Here is a 19,394-nt window from a genome sequence, read left to right on the forward strand (position 1 = left end):
GCTGTAGTTTCTATTAGCTTGGAATTCCTATTTGATGTCATTGGAAGGCATGTTACTGAATTGTCCATAGCCCAAAAAATGAGACCCAGAGTAAGTATTTATGAAAATAAGGTTGAAAATGCTCCTTTAATTGTGAAAATAGCAGATCTACAAGCTCACAACGCGATGTGATTTTTGAGCTTGTAGATCGGTTTGAAATGGGGCATTTAACTTTTCAATTCATAATGTATTTGTGTTAGTTTGGGTCCAGGGGAGACAATTAAATTATCTTTTGGATCTCGGCTGACAAAGTTGAAACCCCTGCTCTAAAGGACGTGCTATGTAGAGCGTGCTTATTTTCTGTCAGTATGAGGAAGGAAACATTCACGCTCTCGTAGCTATATTGGAAAGAAATTGGGCCTCTTCCTTACTCCCTTTACAGGTCTTCCCAATGATACTAATAAAGGCTCCATTCCATTCTTGTCGAGCAGAGTCAGGTGCTGATGTTGTGCATGTTGGCTCACTAGGAACACTGTGTGCTCCACCAGTGGTTCTCAAGGTGTGGTCCAGGTATCCCAATGGTGAATACCACAGAGATAAATATTAGACTGCACCAGAATTCACCTCCCATCCACGTGCATGGAGTTGCTCACCCAGCACATACTCCCTTTTCACCCCTTCTTCCAGGTTGGAAAAGTGGTGGGCTCTGGCCATTTTGGGCCCAAAAAAGTCATAGGATTGCATTCATGAACGCACCGGGAGCACCGCGAGTCGTGCATGCATGTGCGTGCGAATCGTGAATGAGCACCGCCGCTGTCGAGTACGACGCTGTGGAGTGGGCGGAGCATAGCGCACATTCATGTTTTAGGCCCAGTTCGGCTTGAGCTGCAGTACCTACGATCGGCCAGCATGTCCATTTGGCTTCAATGCTTCCTCTTGTGGCCGGGGCTTTAAGACCAGTGACGGAAGTAAGGAAGAGGCCCGATTTCTTTCCAATAACTGTTGTGCAACTGTGCATAGAGCCTATTGAACTGGTGTGCAACTGTGCATAGATCCTATTGCTGCTGTGATGAGCAAGGATGCCGCCAGTAAGTCTGCCATTGCGTTCATCCACCTATTCTGATGGAAGCTTGCGCTTCATCAGAATTTCCGCCCACATTTCCCTTTTCACGGATTATCTTACTGCTGCAGTGTTGGCAAATTCTAACTCCCCATTTAGTGGTAGAGCTTGGCGAATATTATGATGACATGAGTCAAGGCTTCTCGGGATTAGTCCCTCTCTCTCTTTCTAGGCCTCTCTTCTGAGCTCAAAGCCCAAACTTTTGTCATTATGCGTACATGTGTCTAAAATGCTATGTCTCTGTTACCATGCCTCAGACTAGGGAGGGGTGGCAGAGGAAGTGGATTGTGTGTGGGGGGCTTGTGCTGGGCATTATGATGAAAGAGGGAGCGGGAGAGAACCAGGGAAAACGAAGACAACCTGCAGCAATGCAGGGGAGGCAACAACGGAGGAGCACACTCGGAGTGAGAGAGTGTTCCTTCTTCTTTGGACACATGTGTGTCTTGGATGACGTGTCACACGAAGTGACCGGCTGAAGTGAAGAGAGGTTCAATCAGGAGACGTCACTTTCACAGGCTACGTAAAGCATCGATCCACCCACTTTGTCTGGTTTCCCAACCTTGGAAACACTGGCTTCGCCTCGACTTGAGGTGGCAAGTTCTAAAAACTGCAGTATGAAACGCGACCCAGGTGTGGACAGGCCCAGCTAACACGCACAAAGTCTGCTCAGCACAGCACAGCGCTTCACAGCAGCAGAGAGAGAGAGAAGCCAGTGAAAAGCCAGTGGGGATAGCAGCCCATTATTAGAGCCCTCCCCTGATAGGGAATAATGAGGTTGGCTGCCTTATCTGGGCCACAGAGAAGGAGTATGTACACCACAGCTCTTTGTTGAGATGTAGATCAACTCCATGCGGTTTGTGCCACATAGATCAATGTCGTGTATTAAATGTAAGTGCTGTGTGTGTTCAAAGTGTGGATTTGTAATACTTAATACAGAGAATGTATGAGGTGTGTGCATGTGTAAGACCGTTAAGACCTCAAACCCTTCTTTCCCCGTCAAGAGTGTGTTGTCGTTATCGTTTTGGCCCCAGTCCTTCTAGTCTTAAGGGTCCAGTAACCTCAGCACCCTCCCCCTCCCCTCTCCAGCCAGAGAACCTGTTATTGGCCAGCAAATGCAAGAACGCAGCGGTGAAGCTGGCCGACTTCGGCCTGGCCATCGAGGTGCAGGGCGATCAGCAGGCCTGGTTCGGTATGTAGCTTCACACATGCGTCTCCTGAATGCGTCCTCTACTACTGGTCTCTGTGGCAAAATGGTACTGTTCCCCCTTGAAGGAATGACTTTTTTTTCCTATCAATCACTCACTATGTGATGGCTTGACTCCATGAAGATTTTTTTGTTTTTGTTAAATGCCTTCACACAGTGAATGAAGAATTTAAAAAAAAGTTATTTTTGATAATCACAGTTTAATGCAATCGTCCTGTATTTAGTTGTATATGCACAGTACTTCCAAAATACTGTATTTTTGCTCAAACTTTACTATTGAAACACTTACATTATAAACGGTATCAAGCAGGAACGAGGAGTGCGTCTGGGTGTGCGTGTGAACACGGCTTGTGTTGAGACTGGGCCTTAAGCCTAGAGAGCCACCACAGACCACTGTATGCTGACATGATCTTAAGATAACCCTGAGTTAATATCTTTAGTTATGAGTGATCATATACAGCATGCTGCGTCCTCATGTTTCTGTGTCATTCAGTTGTCAGTCAAATCAACTGTGTGCGCGTTGTGCTGCAGGATTTGCAGGCACACCGGGGTATCTGTCCCCCGAGGTGCTGAGGAAGGAGGCATATGGCAAACCTGTGGACATCTGGGCCTGTGGTGAGTAGCAGTGTCATTCACACATTGTACACGCAAACTGTATGTGCATGGTACTACTACCTGGATCTCTGTGCACACAAACCACAAGCATGCTGGTAAGCTAAGCAAAGAAAGAATGAGATGGAGAAGCTTAACGTGTCTGTCTGTCTGTCTGTCTGTCTGTCTTAGGGGTGATTCTGTATATCCTCCTGGTAGGATACCCTCCTTTCTGGGATGAAGACCAGCACAAGCTGTACCAGCAGATCAAGGCTGGAGCATATGATGTGAGTGGCTTCTTCTCTACTCTACTCTTCTCTCCACTATAATCCTCTATCCTGGCTTTTCTCTATAGTCTATATTCCATCATACATTTTTCTTTTCCTCGTTTGTTTTTGGAAACGGTACTAAGTAATTCAGTCACCTCATTCATATTTCAGGAGTGTAAGGAGGCCGTACCTTGGATCTATTTCAAGAGGGTGTGTGTGTGTGGAAAGAAAGTGACAGTGACAGGAGGCAAGATTATTTTTGGGAAGACTTTCTTTTTGGTTTTAACGGCGGCCAAATTGATTTAAAACATGGCTTCCTCAAAACGGTGTGCGATACACTGTACACTGTTATACCTGCCATATTAAAAGGATAGTGCGCTGCGTACAATGGTTCTTACTAAAGTCCTTTCAAAATCTATCCACTGTATGCAACAGCTGAAAACATTATGATGACATATTTGTATCTTTGGCTATTTTCTCACAAAAGATCACAAAATTCTCAGGTTGCCATTTTTGGTTTAGGATCATGTCTGAGTCGAGACGGAGTATGAAAACGGAGACATTTCCTTCTTACCTACAATCGGCTGGTTAAGAAATCTTTCAGTCTCTGTCTCTCAACCCCCAACTCTTTGCACATTTACTGTTGTCTTGTTTCATCTGTATTTTTGAATGACTAACTGAAGACGGTAACGTGGTTGGATGTATAACAACCTGAATCCAATTATTCATCTACCACTCAGCCACAGGGAATCCCTCCTGACCAAGGGTAGTTGGATATTTAGACTTCAAACAGGGCTTCTCTGCTACATGCGTATGTCTCAAATCAGGTCTGTCCCTGCAGTTCCCTTCCCCAGAGTGGGACACGGTGACCCCTGAAGCCAAGAACCTGATCAACCAAATGCTGACCATCAACCCTGCCAAAAGGATCACAGCCCAGGAGGCCCTGAAACACCCATGGGTCTGCGTAAGTGCCCCCCCCGACCACTTTGTCAGACAGGGACACAAACGGAAAGGAGATGGATGTTAAATCATAAATGTTAATTTAGGCATACGATCCAGGCTCACGCACACATACATTGTAATTATGTATCAATAAGTACAGTGATTATTAAATTATATTTATTATAGTGACATTTTGTAGTGTGCTTTGTGACAGCCGGCAAAGTTAACTCGAATAACCTTCATTGTCTTCCACCCCTCCCCTCCCAGCAACGTTCTACAGTGGCGTCCATGATGCATAGGCAGGAGACCGTGGAGTGTCTGAAGAAGTTCAACGCCAGGAGGAAACTCAAGGTCTGTGCTCGTGGCAGCTGTCTTAATGTGTTCGTTATTATTACATTTATTATATTTTTTACCCCTTTTTCTCCCCAATTTAGTCATTATGCTAATTGATTTCTTTCCACACACATTTGTGTGTGGTAGAATCAATCAGTTGCTGGAAATCAGCAGCTGTCAAGAGAAGGGTTTGTGATATTGTCTCTTAGCCTTGCAGTAAAGACTGGAGAGTTTTCTCTGAGACTAATATCCGTCTTGAAATAGCCCCCATGGCCTCTTTACAATCCATTACAATCCAGGGGGCCAGACCGGTTCCGGCAAGCCTTCCTGCGTCCAAAACGACTGAAAAATTACAGAGTTACCGCGTGGGGGTCCCCGGAACATCCAGACACCCAGGAACACGCCCAGGGGGCCGGCCCTGTTCCGGCGAGCCTTCACGTATCCGAAATGGTCGAGAAATGACAGTTACCGCGTTGCAGCTTTCCGTGCTCGGAAACACACATACAGACACACATAGCTGCATAATGGAGCAGAGGCACCGCTCAAAAAGAAAATACTGTAGTACCGTAGCCATGTTTTATTGGCGTTGTTGGTATAACATCTCCCTGTCAGCAGCAAAGCAGGTACAGTTCATTGATTTAGAATTGAGTATTTATTGTTTCATTTTCCTCCCAGGGGGCCATTCTCACCACCATGCTGGTTTCTCGGAACTTCTCTGGTAAGCATCAGTCACCATGTCGGTCTGTTTCAGTCAATGCATGCAATATTTAGGACAATCAAGCATAACATATGATGCTTAATTTCGACTGAAATTGACAGATCTACAAGCTCACAACCCGCTGTGGATGCAATGTGTAATGACCTTGTAGATTGGCTATTTGTGGTGCCCAAGACTACTTACTGTAAGAAACATCCAATAAGATTGAGAGTTTATAGCATACCATTCGTCTCTTTTCTTCAATGAGATTTATTTCCCCTTGTTAAGTTACAACACATGCAGAGTTTTCATCTGATAAGCTGGATGGTTTGACATAATATTACGTTTACAAAAAGCCCAGGAAGAGTAGATGCTGCTGATGGTAGCCAATGGGGATCCAAATAAACCCGAAAATATTTACAATCACAGACTGCAACACCAACCCAAAAATAAAGACGAAATTAAGTTAGAGCACCACATCTGAAAAGTGATTTCCAAGTCTAATTATGTACACCTTCTTAATTTATTTATTTGATATGGACATAACAATCACATTGCTCATTGCACAGTAGATGCGTCATTTACAGTGTGTTAGCACATGTGCTAATTTTCACCACTTTTCTAAAAAATACAGGGACACTATAGTTTAAAAAACACCCAATCAAATACAAAAAATTATACATTCTAATAATATTTACAGCACAATATCCATTACATAATCTCTAATACAAAAGTAAACATACTCACTCTAATAACCAGTCAGAAGCTATACATGTGAACACATTTGATTTCAACCATAGTTTGAGTCCTCTGTAGAACACGTTACCATCCGACTCTAGTTTTAGAACCGTAGGCAAAGAGAGGCAAAGAGTTCCAGTGTGTGTGTGTGTGTGTGTCCCCATGGCCCACTACAAACACCACCAGAGTTTTGTGTGTGTGACACGCGCACACACAAAACTCTGGTGGTGTTTGTAGTGGGTTTATATCCTGTGTGCTCGCTGCTCGGGTAGGAAAACTACTGTTTGACAAGAGGTATTGAATCAAGGTTCAAATGCCATTTAGTCACTCACTGCTCATACAAGCTCATTACCCATCCTCGGGTAGAACTTTGGAGGAAATTCGGCAGTCAACCTTTTTTTCTTTTTTTGAAGGGAAACGGCTACAGTATGAACATCTTTTCAGTGAAATGCTCATCCGGAGAGAGATTGAGAAAAAACATATTTAGTGTTATGCACTGGGTCAGGCTACCTATAATTATCCTACATTATACAGCATCTCCAATGTTATGCAGGTTCATGCAGCATCAGTATTTATCTGTACTTCATGATGGTAGTGATATCGAAGAAAGGAAGGAAACTCAGAGTTGCAAATGGATAAATACAATTATTAAATTGAAGTGTGTAGCTGTAGCACATGTGCACTCAGATACTTCTTCTGTTTTATTTATTATTTTATGTTTTTGTTTTATTGTCACTGTGAACCTTTCTGTATGTGGTATTAATTACACCATCTTCTTCCTCAAACTAATGGGCACTATTTGTTTCCAACCTCTATCTATATCCCTCTCTCCTCCTCTATATCTCTGTATCCCTTTCTCTCTCTCTTCCTTTCTCTCCTTGTTATCACTCTGTCTCTCTCCCTCCCTCCCTGGCCCTCTGGTTGCCACGTACTTGCGTGTCCCTCCGTGTTGTGACTGGGTGTCGGGACACCAACAGTGGGCAGCAGGCAGACCACGGCGCCAGCAGCTGTCTCGATCGCCGCGGCAGCTGCGGCGGCGGCCAGCGGAACCGCGGCGGGGCTGGTCGAACAAGGTAGTGTGGCGGCGGCGCCCCGGGAGTGGCGTGTCTGTTCCCCCTCCCCCCTCCACTTCCCCTGTATGCCATCCCAACCACCCTGCAGCATGGGAGCTCAGAGCATGATGGTGGCTGGTCACGCTTCCCCCCCCCCCCCCCCCCTGTAGTAGTCACACCTCTCACCTCCATCCATCCATCCATCCTGACTCACCATCTCTCTCTCTCTCTTTCTTCGCACAGCCACGGAGCATGGCCAGAACAGCAGAACAGCGGACTGTCATACACTCTCACGCTCACATTCGCTTTCTCTCTCATGCCATAGGAGGACTATATAATATGATATGAGTTCACCTTATTTTCCCCTCTCATCATTCCCTGCTGTCAAGCATCAGTCACCCTTTACCGAGAACTTTGTAGAAATTACCCTCTCTCTCTCTCTCTCGCTCTCTCTGTGTTTCATTGCACTCATTCTGCATCCAACTCCTTCCCTGTCTCTTGTTTTCCTCTGTTGGATAATGATACAGGAAGGACCCCCCCCCCCCCCACTGTTACTTAAAGGATGGACTTGTTAGTGAATGCTGCATGGGGCACTCTGGTGTATGATACCCACAGGAGAGGGGGGGGGGGGGGGTTGTTGTGCATGCATGGTTAGCACTGCAAGAGACGTAAGGTTGGGCAGCTTCTCAGGAAATGCAGTGAAAACAATGAAACAGTTGCCTTTTCATGTATTTCATGTATATCTATATCTATATTTATTTATACTTACGAACATGTTACCAACAAATGAATACAGTTACAGTATGTGTACATAGTGTACATATACAAATGATGCTGAAAGTGTAAAAATGGCTGTCATTGGATGTCACACCGCACAATCATAATTATAATGTTTACGGGTTCGGGAAGGTATCCCTGTTCTGGTAACCAGAATAACCATTAAGTCAATTTCTCAGAAGTTCTACTATATTGTTATTCCCCCCCAAACAATTTACAACAGGAACAGAATATACACATACAAAAAGCTACAAGCTCACAAGTATTTTCAATTATTATTCTTTTTGCAAAAACCTGTTGTGTGTCATATGACCGTGGCGTGTAGACAGGAGAGAGTGAATACAGGAAAGCTGTGTGTGGAAGTATAGCCCCCACCAAGGGTCCAATCAATCAAATATTAATTTGCCTCCCCCTATCCACACATGCACGCATGCACGCAGACATTACACGCCCGGACGTCACAGGGGGATGAGGTTAAATGTGAGTGTGTAATGGCCTTTAATAACCACTTAAACCCTATATACTTGGGGATTTGATTTGATTTGATATTTTCAAGATGCAATTCACAAAGTGCAGTACAGAATTATCACGATTGCACAAAAAGTCAGAGGACTTAATTCCATTGTGATCCAAATAAATAGTAGAACAGCGTAGAACATGTGTTGACTAAAATCACAATAATAATGACATTCACAACAAAGACATTCATGGATCATCAACAAAAGACAATAATTCTGGATTCGCCAGATGTTCTTCCCCATACGAGGGACGCTAGGGTTGATGTGCAGGAAGATGTCTGGAGGAATCCTACCACCAGACAGCGTCCACCCTTTCCGAAGAGCTGATCAATACTCTTAAGATACTCTTAGAGTAGCGACAATGTGCTCAGCAGCATAGCTGGTTGATGATCAATGTGAATCCATGCCCATCCTTGCCTCCATCTTGCAGCCTTTGCATTCAGTGTATATACAGTATGAAGCCATACTTCTTTATTTCCTTAGCTGCTAGTTTATTAGTTATTAACCTCTTCCTCCTTTCTCCTCTTGCTTCACGTGTAATTTGTGGCAAGGTAAGAGTCCCTCTTCAACACCTGGGCTGTGAACTATAAGCTGCGTGAACTTTGACCTTGCAGTTTTCTTGAAGGTTCTATTCACTTCCACCATGGAGATAAGCTGGAGATGTCTTTATTACACTAATGACTTGTTGTAACCATCGCGCTCTGACTTCTGGCGCGTTATCCACTTAGATCAACATCGTATAAATAAAGTTACTGGGTCGCAGATCTACAAGTTTGCATCACACAGTGAGAGGTGTTGCAAACAGCTTGTAGCTCGGCTATATTCGGTGTGCAACAACGACACACTGCTGAGTCTAACTCGACCCTTAACTCTTTAGTAAAAGTGGAGTCCTCCCCTCCCCCTCCCCTGCCGAGTTGTCCAAGGGGAGTAGAGAATGCACTTGATAATGTTCTGACCCCGTTTCCTCTCCTCAATAACAACAAGTCAAGTGAATGGAGGGTGGGGGCAATGATGAGCCACGGGCACAACATTGGCGCCTGAACATTCTACATGTTCTGAGCGGATTCCCACGTGCTTCCTCATCGCTTGCGATACAGGGACATGAGAAGAGAGGGAAATGATTGAATATAGAAATAAAAGAGAGTAAGATGGGGATGGAGAGAGAAGAGGGAGAGAGAGAGAAAATAGGCACAGAATTCCAGAAATAGTGTTTTATGTAACATGGCTGGGCGGTTGATGTGATGGGATGTGATTGGACTGTGGAATGCAGTCTGCGCTTCTTAAAATACCTCAGGCTTCCATTTGGGGAAGTCGGGACGACGTAGAAACGGTGCACAGCCGACGTGGAATGCGGCAGGTAGCTGATCGGAACCTACTGCACGCAGGAATGTTGTGGACGTGTACACAGTACAATCCTCAGCGTTTAACTCTTGAGAGCGTACAAATGAAGCAAAATGCAACGTTGTGGATCCATTTGGTTTTATTTGTACACCCTTTTGTGTGTGTGTGTGTGTGTGTAATTGCCATGCAGTGGGTAGGTCAATTAAGGCGAGTAAGAGCAGACTCGTTCTAGGAGAAAGTGTGCATGTGTTTTCCTGCATGTGTAGACTTGTAGTACAACTGGTGTTGGGGTCAGGTGTGTGTGTGTCTTGCGTATAGTGTATGCACAATCTTTACACTATGGGTGGGCCACTCGGGGGCCACCCGCTGTGTCCGTGCTGCAGCAGCATGGTCTTTGCATACACCCTGCGGACCATCTGTGTCCCTCATTGTAAGAGATGATGTGTATTATGCTAATCGGACTGTGTCTGTGTCTACAGCTTCATTCCTTCTCTCTCTCTCTCTCTCTCTCTCTCTCTCTCTCTCTCTCTCTCTCTCTCTCTCTCTCTCTCTCATTACCCATCATTAGAAAGCAGACTGAAGACTAATCCTCCCCTAAAGAGCTGTTTAAGGCAAAACGTATTGTTGGGCGTCGATGGCCTCGTACGGCAGCCATATTTGCAGCGGTTCTGTCATTGGGGTCATGGTGGCGAGCCAGAACACCAGCTTGAGAACAAAGCACTTACTGGAGTATAGAGGTGGTGGAGAGACTGCGGATGAGGCAGCTACGCCCAATTGTGTTATACATGGCAATGATGTGACCCGACAGTAACATTTCCTGTTCCAGAAAGCTTTGGCATTCACTCTCTTAATGCCAGTCTGAAGTGCAACTTGCACTACAGTAAATTAACACTGGGATAGATATTATCTCTGCTGTCGCGAAGAAACCACCTATCTCCAAAATACATTTTTCAGGAAATTAAGAAAACCGTATATTTTGAAAACAAAGCAATACTGCCTCATCAAAGTTGTTGTTGTGACTTTATATATTGTCAATTATTTGCATGAGAGGGGAGAGGTGGTGGAGTTGGTTACTGGAGACAGTGTGAGGGTCCAATGGAGTTGAGAGGTTTTGTCCAAAGTGTTTTTTACTACTTTCCATTGGTTCCAATTTCGAAACAACACACAGACGTAAAGGGTGTTCAATAGCACTGATTCATGCAAAATAAAATCAAAAACCTCAAAAATGGAGTTGGGTGGTTTCCTCCCAACAGCAACGTTATGTAGTATACAATGCACACAGATGGCAAAGCTACCTTACTTAACTCTTTTTTTTGCCATCTACGTACATATTCGTACCCCCCGCCTATGGGATGTTACCTGCCAGCTACGTACATATACATACTACGCAGTGGTGTCACTTGTCGGAAAGAACAGTTTTTCAACCAGCAGTGCAGTTGTGCTACGATGTATAAATTAGGTTTCAGAGTGTAGCAGCTGCCATTGTATGCTGTTATCATTGTAAATGTCCATCTCTGACAGATTCCCTCTCTCTCTCTCTCTCTCTCTCTCTCTCTCTCTCTCTCTCTTTCTTGCTCTCTCTCTCTGTTCATCATTGCAGCAGCCAAGAGTTTGCTCAACAAGAAGGCAGACGTCAAGGTAAGCGTCTCCTCCCTCCCCCTTTCTCCTTTTGTCTATACTCTCTGCTCCTTAGGTCACCCACTTTCCCTCCTCCTGCCTCCTAACTCCTCTTCCTCCCCTCTAATTATTTCTTTTGAACTCTTCCCTTTTCCTAGCTCTCCTCTCTTGTGTGTGTGTGTGTGTGCTTTACTGTACCTGCACAATTCATCTTCACGCTGCCTTGTGTGAGCTTGGACTTTTTTGTGTGTGAGCTTGCAGTGGTACATCCATCTGAGAGCGCAGTGTGTTTGGATGTAGTGTTCTGGAGGGAGCTCATGCTCCATCTCTCCATTATGAAGCACCGGTGCCATCTGCCACCGCCCCTCCCCAACCCTCAATCAGCTCCTCTCTCTCTTTCTCTCGTCTTCTTGTTGCTTCCGTTTCCTGCTCATCCCATCCGGTCTTTAACCTCGCATTTCCAGTACACGTCCTTAGCGAAGATCTCGCGCCAAGCCACGCACGAACATGCGCGCTGTGTACACTCACTGCATTGACACATCCCACGCACAGCTCCCTCGCATGTTCCCTGAGCGTGCACAGTGTTCCCTGAGCGTGCACAGTGGCGAGCTGTTCCCTGAGCGTGCACAGTGGCGAGCGGAGCGTGCACAGTGGCGAGCGGAGGAAAGAAAAGCCATGTTCCCTGAGCGTGCACAGTGGCGAGCATGTTCCCTGAGCGTGCACAGTGGCGAGCGGAGGAAAGAAAAGCCATGTTCCCTGAGCGTGCACAGTGGCGAGCATGTTCCCTGAGCGTGCACAGTGGCGAGCGGAGGAAAGAAAAGCCATGTTCCCTGAGCGTGCACAGTGGCGAGCGGAGGAAAGAAAAGCCAAAAGCATGTGCGTTTCGGCTCGCAGCGCATTTGAGCGACGTCTCGTCGCGATTCCAGCTTGGCGCTTGCGTGCGTGCGGATGTGCAGATGTGCGTGCGCGTGGATGTGAAGTACGGCAGATATGGAGAGGTCTCCCTAGTGTGCAGATGTGGCTGTGTGTGTGCGTACATGCGTGTGTCTGCAGGCTGCCCCTCCCCCTCTCCTCACTGCTCAGTGGGTTCAGTGGGGAATCTGACTCCAGTTCCAGGAATAGCTCCAAGTTTGGACCCTGGAAACTCAGGCGACAGAAATAGACTTTCACTTCCCTTGTGCCGCGCTCATCACCTAGCAACAGGCTCCCCACGCGCTCGCCCCGAACCATTTCCGAGGATTTAAACTTTTCGTCCACCGCTCTCCCTCCTTCCCTTTTCCGCTCCTTTCCCCTCTCTCGTTTTCTTGTCTTTCTCCATCCTCTATCTGCACCTCTCTCTCTCTCTCTCTCTCTCTCTCTCTCTCTCTCTCTTACATCCACTCTCTGGCCTTGTAATATGCAACACTACCAACCACCAACACCACTATACCTGTTCATTGCTGGCTGCTCTGTGGAGCCATGCTAATGTCTTGTCTCTTCTCCACCCCCCCCAAAAAAGGAAGAAATAGCAGGTCTCCTGCTTTCCTCTTTCTGATGACTTCCCACATTCAGCCTCCCCTCGTTCCTTGACTCCGCTTCTTCCTCCCTAGTATATCCTCTATGAGAGGAGCTCCTTGTGCTGGGAGTGTATGCACAGTGCACAGTCTGCATTCACCTGTTGGTTCTCTTCTCTCTTTCACCTTCTACCATCCATCCGCTCAACCTGCATATCCATCCATCAATCCATCCATTGCCAATGGGGGGTGGGGTGGGGACAGAAACGCAAGTCCAGCTCAACCATCCAGCATTACATGGTGAGCATGCAGTTTACACTAAACCCACACCAGTTCGGCTTCTCGTCCTCCACTTGGCACCTTATTGTCTTCCTATACAGGGGTCATATCTCTTTCATTTTCCTCATTTTAGAGTACAATAATGAGGGCAGCGGTAGGGCAGCGGTGGCCTAAGGTTTAGAAGAGCGCCCTTGTTGCCGAAAGGTTGCCGGTTCGATTCCCCGGACGGGCAGGAAAAATCTGTGTGGGGAAGTGATTGTCATCACCCAACACCGCTGAAGTGCCCTTGAGCAAGGCACTGAACCCCCAACTGCTCCCCCTGGAGCTGCTTAGTGGCCAACAGTAAGACTGTGGTTGTACTGGGCAGCTCCCAGGTTTTAATGTGTCTGTCTGCGTGTTTCTATGTGCAGGGTGTTGCTGAAAATGAGCACTTGTGCTCAGCTACTACCCTGGGTAAATAAAGGATATATTAAAAAAAAGAGGTTTCAAGTCCATATATATATTCTTTTTTATTATTATTCTCAGAAGTCCTTGACTGGGTTCCAGGTGGTTGATGGATTTATAATTAAGATAAAACCATTTAGTTGCATATAAAATGCAGAAGGGACCATTAATGATTCAAGATATAAAGGACTGTATAATACTGAATTACTGAGCTTCACAGGGCTAAACTATAAAAATACTTCTAAGAAAGTATTTTTAAGTACTGATGAATACTCAGCACCACAACACTAGGCAGAGAGCCTATGACCAAGTTAACAATTAGCTTTAACAGGATTACTTTAAGCAGGAAATACTCTTTTAGAAAAATACCTTAAGTACCCAATAAAAAGATGACACCACCAGGAAGAAGGATTGTCCAGTCAGCACAATTATGGTTTAGTTAATTCATTTTCAGATCAGAGAGACAGAACAGATCCACACACAGCCAAATTACAAAAAACTCTCACCCTGTGCGACAAACTGCACAGGGTTCTCTCTCACGAACAATTCATTTCACTGGCATTAATACTGTAGAATACGTCAATTGTTGATACACATTTCATTGGCTGAATACACAGTTAATTTCCACTATGCCACGCTGGCACTGGGTGTCGAGCGCTCATTGGACCAGCACATAGATGATGAGACTGATATTGTGACAGCTTCCTTAGTCCCGTCATTGAAAGCCATAAACCGGGAAAGCGCTGAGGCTGGCGTTGCTATGGCAACCTGAAGATAACATTTCTTTCCCTGTTAGCTGTAAACTTTAGACAGAGAGAAATACTCCCTCTCACTAGGCCCCAAGGCCACACTGATATCGAAGCAGCTGCCTGTAACCTAAAATCAAAACAGCACACTACAGTATGGTGACTTTTGTGGCCCCAGGCAGACAGTATGGAGACTGACTAAGATATGAAAATCTGAAGGTGGCGTCAGGAGAACAACCCAGAGTAAACAGGCAGTAGGCTGATGATCAAACTGATGGTAAAAGGGCAAGATGATAAAATATGAACCAAAAGGAAACATTTAGACAATTCCATCCACCAAACTCCAAAATTATCCATCAGTGGTCCCCAGCTAAACGAGGAGCAGTTTAAATACTTGAGCCCTATTTTATTTTTCGGCCGCACAAACTCACAATGTGTCGCAACACAGGTAGCCTGTCGATCTGCTACTTGTAGACTAAATGTAGCCTGGTGGAACCACTCCCTCTGCTGGAGAACATTTGCATTCTGCCAGAAGGTTGAGTCTGGGATCTCTCGGGCAGAGACGATGTACTCCGGACCAATTCTGGCTGGAGCGATATGCGGCTGTATGCGGCCGCTAGAGGCGGGATCAACGCGAGACTCATGACACATTGAAGCTGTGCCACAGCGCAATTCATTCCCTGAAGAAGGCAACTTGTTGCCGAAACGTTGGAAAAATAAAGATTTTGATGGCATCGTGACTACGAGCTGTGCGGCCTCTCTCCTTTTTCAGTCACAGCGCAAATGTAAACACAACCTAACAAGACTACAACTCGAAATTATTATGGAGATGTCCCGCTGCTTCCGGGTTCATCGTTTCTGCTTGAGACAGCCCAGATGCAGGCAGGAGGAGGGAACTTGTGAACTCAATACTGCCGCAATCTGGCAGAGTCAGGTTAGACTAAATAGGCCCTGGCACCAAAGAGTCATAGTCTTACAGGCTGCTGTAGTGGTACGCACCCTCCTTGTCCCGTCATGTCTGCAACTCCTCTCCTCCAGCCTGCTTCCACCTGCTTTCTCACTGTCTTCCACCCCCCCCCCCCCCCCCCTTCTTAAATATTATTTTGTCAATTAATTCCTCCCACTGCTTCCCTGCTGACAGATGCCACCCCAGCCCGTAGGAGTATGTGCAGTAACAAATATCCACCCCCAGACAATTTGGTTCATGCAGACGTTCGGCAATCTGGTTGTACCATGGTAGATTTAAACTACACTATAGGTGGTGGACAGGTGCTTAACTTTTGCCCTGTGCCACCTGAGTGCTCTCCATCTTCTATAGAGTAACGTCACCTTGGCTTAGCCTGCAGGGTTTATAATAAGTACTTAACCGGGGGGGTCATGTTCCCCTCGGAGGAACAGCTGTCTCTTGTTTGGGGTGCTGCAGCCAGCCTTTAGAGGCATTAGTGGCTTTCATTGCCACCGAAGTCCACAACGGTGGCAAGCTCCCATTCTTGAGGTGGTTTTTGTGAAAGTATTTTCAGTTCACACCCTCCGTCCGCCCTTGTCACTGTGGATACACAACACGTGGCTGGTGCTTGCCGTGTGTGTGTGTGTGTGTGTGTGTGTGTGTGTGTGTGTGTGTGTGTGTGTGTGTGTGTGTGTGTGTGTGTGTGTGTGTGTGTGTGTGTGTGTGTGTGTGTGTGTGTGTGTGTGTGTGTGTGTGTGTGTGTGTGTGTGTGTGTGTGTGTGTGTGTGTGTGTGTGTGTGTGTGTGTGTGTGTGTGTGTGTGTGTGTGTGTCACCTTTATGTCAGCTTATGGCCAGCTTACTTTGACTTCTGCTTCATAGCAATTCTGTGAGCATGTCTTAGTGTGTTCTCCTCCCCTCTCCCCCCTTTCTTAACCTAGACGTTTATCCACCCCATGTCTAATATCGCGTGCGCGCGCACACACACACACACACACACACCCCTTTGTACCTTCCGTTGTCATCCGCAAGCTCTCATTGGTTTCAGCCCTCATCACTTTCAGCTACCACTGTATTGTGCTGTACCTTCAGTACTATAAGTACCCCTTATATACAGTACTTTGTATGACAAATGGCGAACAGCTGCAGCTTTGATGATTTGTGCTTATTAACATTCAACGCAGGCTTTGAAACTGGATTTGCCGTTGCCCACACATGGCGCCGGGATATTGAGGCAAAGTGGAGTCCTGAGCGAAGGAAGACACTGTTAACGGCCTGATGCTGTCACATCCCTTGTGTCACTTCTCAGGAACACGCTGTGAATGGTGTGAATGCTTGCTGTATTTAACCTCTTCTGCAGACAAAATGACGGAGCTCCTGAGCACGCATGCATGGTTCATGCACATTGCACACATACAAATGCACTGACCTAACGGTACCTCCTGTTGTTGACACCCTTTTTGTTGTGTTCCCTTTCCTCCCCACTCCACTCCTCATCTCCTGTCCTCTCCTCTCCTTGCACAGCCTCAGACAAACAGCACGAAAAACAGCATAGTCACCAGCCCTAAAGGAACCACCCCTACACCTGCTCTGGTATTTACCTCCTAATAACCCTGTCTGTTTGTCATAATAACTGTGCATGTTTGTCAGTACCTCCCCTATCTGCCATCCCTCTTGTTTATCTCGTCTTGGTGGATGTGTATCTTTTGGTGGGCTCAGCTGAGACAAGGGCATGCCAGTCTGCCTGTTGGCAAAGGGGGCCAATGATACAGGGATATCTTCAGATTTTGTTTTACGTGATGACCATGTGGGTATACTGTATATGGTGTGTTCTGGTAACGTGACAGTCACTCCAACCTCCCCCTGCCCTTTAACTTCAATTGTATTGTCACATCCCAGGTTTACCAGTCTATATGTGTGTCGTCAGTATGCAGGTGTGTGTCGTCGTCTATGCCACCGTGCTTCAGCGTGTGCGTGAAAGTGTGGGCAAGTGTGTTGCGCGACCATGTAGGAGAGCTTGTGCGTGCGCCATCGGGGATCACAGTGGTGGAAAAAGTACTCACATTATTTACTTAAGTAAAAGTATCAATACTGCAATGTTGAAATACCCTGTACCCTCGATTTCAAAATTTACTTGAGTAAAAGTACAAAAGTATTTGTACCAAAAGTAGAAAGTACTTGTTATGCAGAAGGTCCCATTTCAAGATTCAAGATTTCAAATGTATTTTTTTTTTTTTTTTAATCTTTTGAAAATGGCAGATCTACAAGCTTGTGAGCTTGTAGATCGGCTTTTTTCAAATGGCTGAAATGTATAGGGTTGAAGTGGTTAATGTATGTTTTGAATAATAATCAAAATCTATAAAGTAACTAGTGCTCAAATAATTGTAATGTAAATAGAGTAGAGTAAATGTTCAATATTTGCTTCTGAGATTTAGTTTAGAGGAGAAATAAAAGTACAGAAAATTGGAAACAATTTTAAAGAACCTCAAAATTGTACTATATAAGTGTACAGTACTTGAGAAAATGTACTTTGTTACTTTACACCACTGGTGACACGAGTTGTGACCGTCAGTATCTAGTGAAACCATAATGCACACTAAAATAAACTACATAGTGAGGTAAAATGGCCGTGCGTACAGCGGTCGAACAACCCCCCCCAGTGCTCTCCGTCTACCAAGCCCTCCATCTGCAGGCCCCCAGGTACTTTATTCCCGCTCGTCATCGTCTCCCATGCCGTCGCCACTGCCTGTTGCCCCAGGCGATGGTTGCCATGACGACATCGCCATCATCATAGTCAGGGAGACAACTGGCTGATGATTGGTCACCGGGAAGGTGTCACTTCCTGTGGGAGGTTAAGAGCCGGGTTGAACGGGCGGGGGGGGGGGGGGGGGGGGGGGGGTTGTGTGCGTGTGCAGGCGTGCGTGCTCTGATATACACCGGCTGACAGTTGAAGAGCACAGAAAATAGCAGGGAATGGAAGAGGAGACGGCAGTGACTAAAACAAGACTGACAGAGTGAAAGCCAAAGTACTACTGGGTAGGCACGGCAGGGTGGAGCACAAGTTTGTCCCTTTTCACTCTTGGTGAAAGAACCAAACAGGATCACCCCCATGTAATTCAAGTTGACTGTTCATGAGTAAATGACATTTTAGGATAGCTTCCTTCCTGCCTTCATTTAGGTTCCCAACCTTTAGGTTCAACCACCCATCTGATGCCACGGCAGCCCATGCATATTTAGCTTATGTTTATTTTAATGATCAATCAAACAAGTGGGTTCCGGATTGGATTAAAGGAACCAATATTTGGTTCTTATTTGGTTACTTATTTACTTTGAAAACACCATTTTCAATGTTTTAAAGAGAAATACCAGGAATTATTTGAGGGGTGCTAGCCCCTCCCATGGCCAGCTTTGTGTGTCCGTGTGTAAATCATTGATATGAGGATCAATGATTTGCTTGGATGAGGGCATAAAATGTGAGGACGCCAAAAGTGATTGGCCGGAATGTGATGATGTATGATGATAAGAGCACCCCTCACTTAAGTTCACACGAGTGTGATCTTTTGACATTAATGTTTAAATATTTATTATGCCCAGCTTTGAGTGTTTGTGCAAACACAAACATTGTGTAAACACAAACATTGAAGACAAAAGTGAGTACGCAAATTGATTGGCCAGAGTGAGATGATGTATGATGATAAGACCGCCCCTGACTTCACACGGCTGTGATTTTGTTACCGTAATTCTACAGTAAATAAATGTTTGTGTTTTGCCAATTATTTTAGGACCCACTTGCAATACACAACACAGCCCAAAGGTTGGAAATCACTGACTTTTAAGACAACACAACGCTCTCTGGCGATGATGGCAGAGAGACATTGGCACGCAGTCACTGATGCGAGGCATAAATGCCCCTGCACACTAATGTGCTGTGAGTGAAGCTCTCAGTATCCAAAATGTATTGCAGTAAAGTCATTAACCACATGAACCCTGGCATCCCTAATCTCATTAGCATGGTATTTAGTGTGGAGGGGGTAATATATAGTCAACAATTTACAGTATGTAGGGTTTAAGCAGCTAAAGGAATAGTTAAATAAAAATTCTCTTGCATGTTTTGATGTACAATGTCTGGTTTGCACGCATGCATCAATGTTTTCAAAACTAATGGCGGAATTAAAACTAGCATAAATACAGCTATTTTCCACTAACGGTGCAATAATTTGGCTTCAGACTACTTGGCTTGTTCTGTGCAAGCTGTATGGAGTAATTTTATGGTGGTTTTGCCCTTTTTTAAACTAAAGACCTGGATCTAA

General features: G+C 45.6%; 1 protein-coding gene across 6 annotated transcripts in view; it reads left to right on the forward strand.

Annotated features, from left to right (window-relative positions):
- The window catches only part of camk2b1 (calcium/calmodulin-dependent protein kinase (CaM kinase) II beta 1), a 76,892-nt gene that overhangs the window by 43,193 nt on the left and 14,305 nt on the right, over window positions 1–19,394 (forward strand). For 3 of the 6 annotated variants that reach the window (XM_079515445.1, XM_079515450.1, XM_079515447.1), the window contains exons 7-15: window positions 2,186–2,288; window positions 2,835–2,918; window positions 3,087–3,181; window positions 4,005–4,127; window positions 4,373–4,456; window positions 5,114–5,156; window positions 6,851–6,946; window positions 11,162–11,199; window positions 16,609–16,677. In XM_079515445.1, coding sequence (XP_079371571.1) covers window positions 2,186–2,288; window positions 2,835–2,918; window positions 3,087–3,181; window positions 4,005–4,127; window positions 4,373–4,456; window positions 5,114–5,156; window positions 6,851–6,946; window positions 11,162–11,199; window positions 16,609–16,677 — 735 coding nt within the window. Of the gene's footprint in view, window positions 1–2,185; window positions 2,289–2,834; window positions 2,919–3,086; window positions 3,182–4,004; window positions 4,128–4,372; window positions 4,457–5,113; window positions 5,157–6,850; window positions 6,947–11,161; window positions 11,200–12,935; window positions 12,972–16,608; window positions 16,678–19,394 lie in introns of all 6 variants that reach the window. The other 3 variants (XM_079515446.1, XM_079515448.1, XM_079515449.1) reach the window with 2 other exon arrangements.

The sequence above is a fragment of the Electrona antarctica genome (genome assembly GCF_951216825.1).
Source record: "Electrona antarctica genome assembly, chromosome: 12".
Classification (NCBI taxonomy): domain Eukaryota; kingdom Metazoa; phylum Chordata; class Actinopteri; order Myctophiformes; family Myctophidae; genus Electrona; species Electrona antarctica.